The 13,081-nt window shown below is 43.5% G+C and overlaps 1 protein-coding gene across 6 annotated transcripts in view; it reads right to left on the minus strand.

Moving 5' to 3' along the window:
* Window positions 1-13,081, minus strand: part of eps15 (epidermal growth factor receptor pathway substrate 15) — a 176,742-nt gene that overhangs the window by 26,031 nt on the left and 137,630 nt on the right. For all 6 annotated transcript variants that reach the window (XM_085982913.1, XM_085982914.1, XM_085982911.1 and 3 more), the window contains 2 exons: window positions 11,417-11,629; window positions 6,875-6,967 (listed from right to left, as the gene is read on the minus strand). In XM_085982913.1, coding sequence (XP_085839039.1) covers window positions 6,875-6,967; window positions 11,417-11,629 — 306 coding nt within the window. The remainder of the gene's footprint in view (window positions 1-6,874; window positions 6,968-11,416; window positions 11,630-13,081) is intronic.

Raw genomic sequence — 13,081 nt, forward strand, 5'->3', positions numbered from 1 at the left:
ACTTTAAAAGACAGCAAAAAATAACAAAAAGATGGATTAAGAAAGGGAAGATAGATTATGAAAGTAAATTAGCAAAAAATATAAAAACAGATAGTAAGAGTTTTTATAGTTATATAAAAAGAAAAAAGGGTGGCTAAAGTAAATGCTGGTCCCTTAGAGGATGAGACCGGGAAATTAATGGTGGGAAATATGGAGATGGCAAAAACACAATGAATATTTTGTATCAGTCTTTACAGTAGAGGACACTAAGAATATCCCAACACTGGACAAACAGGGGGCTATAGGGGGGGGAGGAGCTAAACACGATCAAAATCACTAAGGAAGTGGTACTCGGCAAAATAATGGGACTCCAGGCGGATAAATCACCTGGACCTGATGGCTTACATCCTAGGGTCTTGAGGGAAGTGGCGGAAGGGATTGTGGATGCATTGGTAATAATTTTCCAAAACTCCCTGGACTCAGCAAAGGTCCCGGCAGACTGGAAAACTGCTAATGTAACACCCTTATTTAAAAAGGGCAGTAGACAGAAGGCTGGAAACTATAGACCGGTTAGCCCAACATCTGTGGTAGGTAAAATTTTGGAGTCCATTATTAAGGAGACAGTAACAGGACATTTGGATAATCATAATTTAATAAGACAAAGTCAACATGGCTTTATGAAGGGGAAGTCATGTTTGACAAATTTGCTGGAGTTCTTTGAGGAAGTAACGTACAGGGTGGATAAAGGGGAACCAGTGGACGTAGTGTATTTAGACTTCCAAAAGGCATTTGACAAGGTGCCACACAAAAGATTATTGCTTAAGATAAAAAAATCACGGGATTGGGGGTAATATTCTGGCATGGATAGAGGATTGGCTATCTAACAAAAGGCAGAGAGTTGGGATAAATGGTTCATTCTCAGTCTGGCAATCAGTAACTAGCGGTGTTCTGCAGGGGTCGGTGCTGGGTCCCCAACTCTTTACAATCTATATTAACGATTTGGAGGAGGGGACCGAGTGTAACATATCAAAGTTTGCAGATGATACTAAGATGGGAGGGAAAGTAGTGAGTGAGGAGGACATAAAAAACCTGCAAGGGGACATAGACAGGCTAAGTAAGTGGGCAGAGATTTGGCAGATGGAATACAATACTGGAAAGTGTGAGGTTATGCACTTTGGCAGGAAAAATCGTAGAGCAAGTTATTATCTTAATGGCAAGAAACTGGAAAGCACTGAAGTACAAAGGGATCTGGGGGTCCTGGTGCACGAAACTCAAAAGGTTAGTATACAGGTGCAGCAAGTGATTAAGAAGGCCAATGGAATGTTGGCTTTCATTGCTAGGGGGATAGAATATAAAAATAGGGAGGTATTGCTTCAGTTGTACAAGGTATTGGTGAGACCGCACCTAGAATACTGCATACAGTTTTGGTGTCCATACTTAAGAAAAGACATACTTGCTCTCGAGTCAGTCCAAAGAAGGTTCACTCGGTTAATCCCGGGGATGAGGGGATGGACATATGAGGAGAGGTTGAGTAGATTGGGACTCTACTCATTGGAGTTCAGAAGAATGAGAGGCGATCTTATTGAAACATATAAGATTGTGAAGGGGTTGGATCGGGTGGATGCGGGGAGGATGTTCCCGATGATGGGTGAAACTAGAACTAGGGGGCATAGTCTTAGAATAAGGGGCTGCTCTTTCAAAACTGAGATGAGGAGGAACTACTTCACTCAGAGGGTGGTAGGTCCATGGAATATGCTGCCCCAAAAAGCTGTAGAAGCTACATCATTACATAAATTTAAAACAGAAATAGACAGTTTCCTAGAAGTAAAGGGAATTAAGGGTTACGGGGAGCGGGCAGGAATTTGGACATGAGTCTAGGTTCGGATCGGACATGGCCCTGTGGGTAGCGGAGCGGGCCCAGGGGCCGTGTAGCCTGATCCTGCTCCTATTTCGTGTGTCTAATTCTGTTAGATTCAGGAGATGGTTCAGTGATAGTAGATTGGCGGTTAGGATCAGATCAGCCATGATCTTATTGAATGGCGGAGCAGGCTCGAGGGGCCGATTGGCCTACTCCTGCTCCTATTTCTTATGTTCTTATGTAAATACTCAATTTAGTAGAAAAATAACCATAGTATGGCACCCTTACCTGGTCTGGCCTATGTGACTCCAGACTCACAGCAATGTGGTTACATAAGAACATAAATAGGAGCAGGAGTAGGACATTTGGCCCTTCGAGCCTGCTCTGCCATTCAATAAGATCATGGCTGATCTTCTACCTCAACTCCACTTTCCTGCACTATCCCCATATCCCTGGATTCCCTTAATATTCAAAAATCTATTGATCTCTGTCTTGAATATACTCAACGACTGAGCCTCCACAGCCATCTGGGGTAGAGAATTCCAAAGATTCACCACTCTCTGTGTGAAGAAATTTCTCCTCATCTCAGACCTAAATGGCCGACCCCTTATTCTGAGTCTGTGACCCCTGGTTCTAGGCTCCCCAGCCAGCAGAAACATCCTCCCTGCATCTACCCTGTCAAGTCCTGTAAGAATTTTGACTCTTAAACTGCCTTCTGAAATGGCCTAGCAAGCCACTCAAATGCATCAAATTGCTACAAAAAACAGTAACAATAAGAAAACCGGATAGACCATCCAGCATCGACCTAGGGACCAGATATGGACACATCAAAGGCACACCCAGCCCAGTCGACTCTGCAAAGACCTCCTCACTAACATCTGGGGACTTGTGCCAAAATTGGGAGAGTTGCCCCACAGACTAGTCAATCAACAGCCTGAGATAGTCATACTAACAGAATCATACCTTTCAGTTAACGTCCCAGACTCCTCCATCACCATCCCTGGGTATGTCCTGTCCCACCGGCAGGGCAGACCCACCAGAAATGGCGGTACAGTGTTATACAGTTGGGAGGAAGTGGCCCTGGGGAGTCCTCAACATTGACTCCGGATCCCATGAAGTCACATGGCATCAGGTCAAGCATGGGTAAGGAAACCTCTTGCTGATTACCACCTACCACCCTCCCTCAGCTGATGAATCAGTACTCCTCCATGACCACTACTTGGAAGAAGCACTGAGGGTAGCTAGGGCACAGAATGTACTCTGGTTGGGGGGAATACAATGTCCCTCACCAAGAGTGGCTCAGTAGCACCAATACTGACCGAGTCCTGAAGGACATAGCTGTCAGATTGGGCCTGCGGCAGATGGAGAGAGAACCAACAGGAGGGATAAACCTACTTGAACTCATCCTCACCAATCTACCTGTCGCAGACGAAGTCCCGTCTTCACACCGAGGACACGCTCCATCGTGTTGTGTGGCACCACCACCATGCTAAATGAGATAGATTCTGAATAGATCTAGCAGCTCAAACCTGGGCATCCATGAGGCGCTGTAGGCGATCAGCAGCAGCAGAACTGTATTCCACCACAATCTGTAACCTCACGACCGGGCATATCCCTCACTCTACCATTACCATCAAGCGAGGGGACCAACCCTGGTTCATTGAGGTGTAGAAGAGTATGCCAGGAGCAGCACTAGGCGTACCTAAAAATGAGGTGCCAACCTGGTGAAGCTACAACACAGGACTACATGCATGGCAAACAGAAGCAGCATGCTATAGATAGAGCTAAGCGATCCCACAACCAATGGATCAGATCAAAGCTCTGCAGTCCTGCCACAGAGTCCTGAATGGTGGTGGACAATTACACAACTAAAGGGAGAAGGAAGCTCGATAAACATCCCCATCCTCCATGATGGCGGAGCCCAGCACGAGTGCCAAAGTCAAGGCTGAAGCGTTTGCAACCATCTTTAGCCAGAAGTGCCAAGTGGATGATCCATCTCAGCTTCCTCTTGAGGTCCCACCAAGGCTGTAATGAGGTCTGGAGCCAGTCTTCAGCCAATTCGATTCACTCCACACTATGGGCTCAGACGTTATCTCGGCTGTAGTGCTGAAGATTTGTGCTCCAGAACTAGCCGGGTCTCTAGCCAAGCTGTTCCAGTACATCTGCAACACTGGCATCTAACCGACAAAGTAGAAAATTGCCCAGGTATGTCCTCTCCACAAAAAGCAGGACAAATCCAATCTGGCCAATTACTGCCCCATCAGTCCACTCTCAATCATCAAAGTGATGGAAGTTGTCATCGACAGTGCTATCAAATGGCACTTACCAATGCTCAGATTGGATTCCGCCAGGACCACTCGGCTCCAGACCTCATTACAGCCTTGACCCAAACATGGACAAAGGAGCTGAATTCTAGGTGAGGTGAGAGTGACTGCCCATGACATCAAGGCAGCATTTGACCGAGTATAGCATCAAGGAGCCCTAGTAAAATTGAAGTCAAAGGGAATCAGGAGGAAAACTCTCCACTGGCTGTTGTCATACCTAGCACAAAGGAAAATGGTTGTTGGAGGCCAATCACCTCAGCCCCAGGACATTGCTGCAGGAGTTACTCAGGAAAGTGTCCTAGGCCCAACCATCTTCAGCTGCTTCATCAACGACCTTCCCTCCATCATATGGTCAGAACTGGGGATGTTTGTTGATGATTGCAGTGTTCAGTTCCATGCGCAACTCCTCAGATAATGAAGCAGTCCACGCCCACATGCAGCAAGACCTGGACAACATTCAGGCTTGGGCTGATAAGTGGCAAGTAACATTCGCACCACACAAGTGCCAGGCAATGACCATCTCCAACAAGAGAAAGTCTAACCACCTCCTCTTGACATTCAATGGCATTACCAACATCGAATCCCCCACCATCAATATCCTGGGGGAGGGGGGTCACCATTGACCAGAAACGTAACAGGATCAGGCACATAAATACTGTGGCTACAAGAGGTCAGAGGCTGGGTATTTTGCGGCAAGTGACTCACGTCCTGACTCCCCAAAGCATCTGCAAGGCACAAGTAAGGAGTGTGACGGAATACTCTCCACTTGCCTGGATGAATGCAGCACCAATAACGCTCACGAAGCTCGACACCATCCAGGACAAAGTTTCACTGGCACCCCATCCACCACCTTAAACATTCACTCCCTCGACCACTGGCGTACCATGGCTGCAGTGTGTACCATCTGTAAGATGCACTGCAGCAACAACTACTTCTTCTTAGGCAGTCCCTCGGAACCGAGGATGACTTGTTTCCACATTAAAAATGAGTTCGCAGGTGACCGATGAGTCCAATGCGGGACCTACAGTCTCTGTCACAGGTGGGGCAGACGGTAGTTGAAGAGGCAGGTGGGTGGGGTGCTTGGGTTGATGTGCGCTCCTTGCGCTTGGCTTCCGCTTGCTCCCGGCGAAGAGACTCGAGGTGTTCGGCGCCTTCCCGTCTGCACTCAAGGCCTCCATAATCAGCACCTGTGAAGAGACGCTCGGTCACTCAACCAGGAAACACCAAGACTGGTTCGACGAGAATGACCAGGAGATCCAGGAGCTCATAAGCTGCAATCGCAAGGCATCCTGATCTGGAAACAGCAACAGAACTTGAGAGCAAGAAAGCAGCTCTACAGAAGCCTGAAGGCCGAGGTTCAGCAAAAAACTCGCGACCTAAAGAACAGATGGTGGGTGGAGAAAGCGCAGGAGATCCAACAGCTAGCCGACAACCACGACGTGCGTGGATTCTTTAGCGCAGTCAAGACCATCTACGGCCCAAGCACCCAAGGCCCTTCCCCACTGCGGGCCAAGAACGGAGAGGTACTCATCAAGGACAGTGAGGCAGTCAGTGCCCGCTGGAAGGAGCACTTCGAAGATCGCCTTAACCATGACTCTGTCTTCGACACGAGTGTCCTCAACTCCATCCCACAGCATGCTACCCACCACCATCTCAGCACAACCCCAGCCCAGCGTGAGGTTGAAAAGGCCATCCGACAACTGAAGAACAACAAGGCCTCAGGAGCAGATGGAATCCCTGCCGAGGCACTAAAGCATGGCGAAGAAGCACTACTGGCGCGAATTCATGAACTCATTTCTCTTATCTGGAAGGAGGAGAGCATGCCAGGGGATCTCGGACGCCGTAATTGTGACCATCTTCAAGAAAGGTGACAAGTCCGATTGCGGTCATTACAGAGGAGTTGCCCTGCTGTCCGCCACAGGGAAAGTCATCGCAGCAACACACTAAGGCTGCATCAACAGCACCTCCCAAACCTGCAACCTCTACCACCTAGAAGCAGGTGCATGGGAACACCAGCTCCTGCAAGTTCCCCTCCAAGTCACACACCATCCTGACATGGAAATATATCGCCGCTGGGTCAAAATCCTGACACTGTCTATCTAACAGCACCGTGGAAGTACCTTCACCACACGGACTGCAGCAATTTAAGGCGGCGGCTCACCACCATTTTCTCAAGGGCAATTAGGGATGGGCAATAAATGCTGGCCTTGCCAGCCACGCCCACATTCCGTGAATCAACACCAGCAAAAATTCCCAGCACAATTTCAGCTAAATAACATGCCTCCACCAGTTTGTAATTTTTACATACAAGTATATAAAAGATAATAACTTTTCAATACATTTGCTGTTTAATTAAAAACCTATGCAGTGCATTGCAGCATAAGACTGACAATTAAGATGTCAGTTTGAATCTCAACTCTCAATTACTTTCAAATTGAACTAGTCTCATTCAACAAGCTGTGTTAATTTTAGTACAGCCACAGATGGAGCACTTTGCAGCAACAGAATATTCGCAATGAACATGTGGGCCTGTGGAGGAAGAAAGGAAGGGGCAAAATACGGGTAGTACCAATACTGCTGTTCAAAAGTTCACTTTCTTTTCAATGCAGGAAGTGAGCCTGGAGGTCCAGCTCCACCCCAACCCAAGCAGCTGAAAGACAAATTTAAACAACAGTACAGCTCTACCAAGGAAAATGCAAATAATCAAACCAACCTTTTCTGCAAGACTTGGTTGCTGAATTTCAGTCTGTTCTGTCTTCATCGTCAATACAGTGTTTGGGATGGGTTCATCAATGGTATTGTTGATCTAAGAACAATATTTTACACAAATATATTGTTGAAAACTGAAATAGTTCATCAATGAAAATAAATGGGTTCATTTCAAAATAGAGAATGTGTTAAGCGCTCATCACCAACAGTGATTTCTAGCCTACTACCCAGAAGAGAGAGAAAATAGGAATAATAAAAATATATAAAACGGCCAAAACACAAACAACTCATTGTAAAAATCAAAATGAAAACGTATCACAGCCCTGGTTTCCTGAAGCATAGATTTAACAGGAAAAAAGAAACAACAAACTTGTATTTACATGGTGTCTTATGACGTCACTCAGAAACGCTGCAAAGTGCTTCACATACAATCAATTGCTTTGAAGTGTAGTTGAAGGTGCTTACCACTATTTAGTAGCACCATCTTCTGTACTTTCTGGCAGTAACACATTTCATATTCTAAATTAATTTTAAATTTTAAATCATTAAAAGTAGCAACGCAGGTTAATAAGGCTGTGGAAAATGCAAACAAAGCACTGGGATTAATTTCTAGAAGAACAGAATTGAAAAGCAGAGAAGTTAGGTTAAATTTATATAGAACTTAGACCACACTTAGAGAGTACTGTGCAGAGTTCTGGTCTCTATATTACAAAAAAGTTAGAGACACTGGAAAAGATGCAAAATTTACAAGTACAATAGCATAACTGAGAAGTTATAATTATCAGGAAAGACTTCAGGATAAACGTCTTTACCCAGAGTGGTTAGAATGTGGAACTTGCTACCACACGGAGTAGTTGAGGCAAATAGCATAGATGCATTTAAGGGGAAGCTATACAAGTACATGAGGAAGAAAGGAATAGAAAGATACGCTGATAGGTGAGATGAAGTAGGGTGTGAAGAGGCTTGTGTGGAGCATAAACACCGGAATAGACCAGTTGGACTGAATGGCCTCTTTCTGTGCTGTAAATTCTGCGTAACAAAGTGTTTTTCAAATTTGGTTTTACATTGAAAATTGCAAAACAAATGATTTAAAGTAAATAATTTACTTATTGCTGTAGTTTACAAATCTTCACTTATTTTATTTCAAAAACCCAGTTTCAGAATGAGAAATGTATTTTGTGATGTTATTTGCTATTATTTTAAAACCAGATTTGGATTTCATACATTTTAAGCATCGTTCCTCATGACCTATAATTTGCTTAATCTGAAATTTACTTAAAATGGGATATTTGAACACCTAGAAAGGTGATTGTTGTACTAATTTGCTGACAAACAGTATAGTGCAAACAGTGGAAATCAATAGTGAGACTTGCTGACAAGGTGCTGAAATGGGCTATTTATGGCCAGGTGTGTGGCATTGTTTCATTGGAAAACAACTAATAGCACTACAGTAATTAATCTGTGCAGCAGTGCTAGTTAGAAAAAGAGAACAAAGGGAAGAAACTTATTTTTGTCCTCATTCCATGGTCGTTCTATGCCATGCACCTACTAAAGTTTGCTTTCAAGCTTCTGACAATAGCATTCCTAGATAGCTATTTAGAAGTACACAAGACCACCCTGGGTGCAACTGTTTCACCCATTTTCCTCAGGAAGTGCCCATCTTCCGTTTATTACCACTCAATGACCTAGGGAACATCCAGCAAATGTCCAAACACTTTTTGTGCCACGCACTGATGTGCCAATGCATTGTGGTACCACAACTGGATGATATTGCATGGAAACATGGCTGACACTTCGAGGGAAGAGGGAAGCGGGTGATCAATTTTAGAGGCAGAAGAGGGAGACAGAACTCAGAGATGCAGAGAACCACCCTCTCCTCTGAGTTACTGGAACTGCCCAATAGATAAGCACTGTTGAATAAGTATGAGTGACTTACAGGAAAGTGTTTCTGAACAATAGTGTGGCACCATGGTGAAAGGAACTACTCGGGCCGGTGGGGGGGGGGGGGCGAGAGGCAAATAGACTATAATAACAGAAGAGTAGTAGTAGTGAAAGATTTTATTGGCAGGGAGATAGAGCGCCATTTTGCAGTTGTGAATGGTATGTTGTCTCCCTCCCTTGTGAGAAAGAAGGGATAGATGAATAGTTGGAACCAATGGCATGGATAGCTCTTGAAAGAGGAGCAAGTCAAGGTTATCCTCTGTCATCCATTCATGTTTTCATCAACATTTTAGATATATCATAATAGACTGTCTATTCTAAGCAGCGTAGAAGAATTGCAGCACTCACTTTAGAAAAGATACTTTTCCTGTTGGCAGACTCACCTGGGAATCTAGTGCGCTCTACTCATCATCTTAAATAATGGCTTACCAATGACATATGATGCCAAGTGCCCCTATCTGCAGTATTTTGCTTTGCACAGTTCAAGAGAGGATCTCAAATACAAGGGGAATCAGATGCAATTGTTGATTCATTTTAATACCTGGTGATGTCAATGTCAGTCTGGACACAGTGCTTCAGGACTGCATTGAGGGCAGCAAAGGGCATGCTGCTCGTCTTCATTTTTCTTCAATGACAGCAAAGTCTCAATGCAGGTTAAGTTTGTTCAAGATGCAGCCAAACAGTCTCTTTCATGGTTAAGAGCTTGTAAGAATGCAACGGAATGGCTTTATTGCTCCATGTGTGAAATCCAAAACCAATCTGTGAAGCAGATGTGTGGCTAAAAGACGAGTGCCCTAATAGGGGAGGTCATCCTCTCAGTGGGTGCAAACACTTTTCAAAAGCCAGGCAACCTGGTGACAATTAAACCTGGTATGCAGGTCTAGATCAAGATGGCTGGCAGGTGCCAATCTGCCTTGCGTCATGCAGAAGGGGAATGTACAACATATAGCTGAAGAAGAAACTCTTGGAGATTGACTTAACTCCAAGATGTCACATTCGATGATGGAAAATTGAAACGCAGTTAATGCGCTATACCATACTTGGTAAATTGATGCCGGAGCTAGGCATGTCTACAGTACTCCAGGGCATTGCTGGCGATTAACCAGCCAGCCTGGTTCATTAATGGGACCTGGAGGGTTATGCCAGTTATTTGGAGCTGGGATTCTTCCTGATTGATTATATATAATCCCGCAAGCCAATACCCTAACGGGTAGGTTGATTCTGGTTGGAAAAGCACCAAGAAGTGCTCTGTGCTGATCAACTCCAACAGTACCTATATATACGCTTGGAGGTTCCTGAGCCTTGGTTCTTGCCAACGTGCTGCTGAGCTCTTTGTACTTGGAAAAATGGCTGTTCCCTACTTGGAAAGCTTGCGTGCTTCATATCACGTATACATGCTTTGCTTAGATACTTTTAAGCATGGCTGCCCAAAGAAATCTTCTTGCACATGACAGCAAGACAAACCAAGGTAGCATCCTAACGATGGCGACGTATTCACAGCAAACTTGGAAATGTTGAAGAGAACATTGATAACATGAAAACATCTTACAGGAATATCTTGATTTTCTTCCTTCCCACACACCCCCAACCACTCTGTCCCAAAAATTGATAGTTTGTCCTGCTACATAGCAAATAACAAATGAAGGAAGAATTAGGGCTCCAAAGTGGTTCAAAAGCCAGACCAGCATTTGTCTTGCGCAGGTCCTGTGCAGGTGTTCGGTTTGGGGCCCCTACCAGACAATGATATTAAATACCTCCTACAATCTGGTGTCAATTTTCGCACACGTATGATCATGAGAAGGCATGTCGCAATAGAGAATATAAAAATAGTTGACAAAATGATAAGCGATAGAAAATACAAGAGTTAATGACACTGAACAATTACAAAGGTTTCAAAAGTGGGAAAAGAGAGGGATATTAACAAAAATTGTATGTTATGGAAAAGGAGGGACTTGATGTAGATATAAATATGCTTTTAAATAGACAATCCAATGATTGTTAGGACTGATGATTTCATAATTGGGGCTCTCAGTGGCTGGGTTTCAACAATCGGACTCCACTATGTTAGCTCAGATGTTCACTCAAATTTTGGTTGCATATCTTCATTCATAGTAGGAAATGGGGCTGGTTTCAATGTCTCGATCAGGATTATATCAGATTCAGAATTCCAGTATTATAACTACCATCTTGTTTTCTGAATAAATGTAAGCATTTGGATCCAGTTTGCTACCATTGAAGATTTTGTCAAATACGTGGACATATCCTATTAGTTTCAGTAAAACACCCACACAGCCTTCAACACAGATCCTGCAAACACATAACAGGCCCATCTCCCTCCCATTCCTCTTTGTTGTGAAGCATCCAGCCTCCAAGTAATATTTCTCTGATGACTTGGCTTAAAAACCTGAATTCAATATTTGGTAATTGAGGGCAGAAACCCACATCCTTCAACTCATAGTGCAATTAGTTGTACATCTGCACCTCAGGTTCACCAACCCTATTGTTGTGATATTTCCAAGATGCAAAAATGACGAGCACAAATTTTACATCCATGATCAAAAATGATTTTAAATATTTGAAATCAGTAGTACTTGCAATGTCTTACCACAGCCTCAGTGATAATCTCCTCCTTCTCCAACGGGCTTTGCCTCTCCGTACTTTCCTTATGGTCAGTAGACTCACTGACACTGACACTGTTGTTGAGCTCACAGTGCTCAGCACTACCATTGACAAGGGCAGGTTGCAGGTGACTCTGCCAACTCAGTTGATTGTTGAGGCTTTCCTCAGATTCCTGCAGCTCAGACAGCTTGGATTTCACCTTTGAATAGAAAACTCAAGTAATTACGTGACATGCTTAAGACACCTAGATGCCAGACAATCAGAGGCACTCAAAAAAAGGGTCAAAAAGTGCCCAAGACAAACCAATTTGAACTTGAGAAGTATCTAAAATGCAGCATGGACAAAACGGAGACAAGGGCATGAGTTAAGCATCTTTTAGTGTACAGGATAGACACATATTTTGTTAGGAAATACCAATATTATTTAATCACAATGGAAATTGTGTACAGCTCTTCAAGCAAGTTATCTAGATCTTTACAATTTACAGAAAAGTCTAGAGACCATTCCCAGCTGTTTTTGAACAAGAGTCACCAAAAAAATTAAATGGGGTGTTATAAAATAAAAATGTCCATTCTCTGACCAGCAAGCAGCCTTTACAAATAATAAAGCAGATAAGTACACACAAGTCCATTAGATAATTTACGCTGTAAAGGAATCCTTCTGTGGGGAGCTTTAAATATAAACTTTTCCATTTAGCTGCAGAGATTGTTGTACAGTCGAGTCGCCAGAAAAAGGAAACGGGTTTTCATACAAACAGATAGTTTTCAAAACTGCAAAGCCAGAAACAACATGGTTTTAAATAGCAACTAAATTGAAATTTGAATTTCAATGGTAATAAAAGGTAATGCAAATTCATGTCAGCTGCTTCTGTAGCAGTGTTACTGGAAAGTGCACACACCAGACTGAGGATTTTGAAGAATGGGTTATCATTTACTGAATATGAAATGCAGGAATTAAATATAGTATTCATCTCTTCCATATAAACTGGGCCTGCTTTTGTAATTTTAGCATCAGCAGCAGCACAAAAATAAACTATGTAACTCACCCACAATGAATTGGCCTTTATGAAGGGACACACAATAGTACTCAAGGTGTCAGTGTTGAACTTATCCAAAGAAAGAGATGATGACCCAGGTTAGAACTGCATGCATCTGTATAGTACTATTTATCATAGGGGTTTGTCAACATCACAGATGACTGTTCTGTCCACGACTTTTCCATCTAGTGACAGATCAGGTCTTGGGTCAGGTATGGCATGGCTACTTGTATACAATGCTCTTAACACCACCATCTAGAAAATAAATCGGACTGCAACCTAAGCAGAATTGAGTAATAATAATCACTCGATGTCTTGAAAACAAGATAACTTGAACAGCCCCCAAATCGAGTGAATCAATCATCCAACCTACACAAAAACCTTTTAAGACAGTATACAAATTCCATTAATGCTAGTCAATCACACCGATTTGAAACTGACTGACCTCAATTCACTTTGAATTTTATTAGTGCTCAGAAAGAGATTACTTTCTGACTAGAAACACTTCAAAGCTGTGTCCATGTGACAAAAGTAGAGCCTTCCAAACGTTCTTTAGTCCAAACCCTACTACAAAGTGTGCATTTTTGAGAGACTAAGATTGGGGCTTTCAATTGC

Source organism: Somniosus microcephalus, chromosome 3 (assembly GCF_052327205.1).
Source record: "Somniosus microcephalus isolate GS21.2 chromosome 3, FLI_Smic_1.0, whole genome shotgun sequence".
Taxonomy (NCBI): Eukaryota; Metazoa; Chordata; class Chondrichthyes; order Squaliformes; family Somniosidae; genus Somniosus; species Somniosus microcephalus.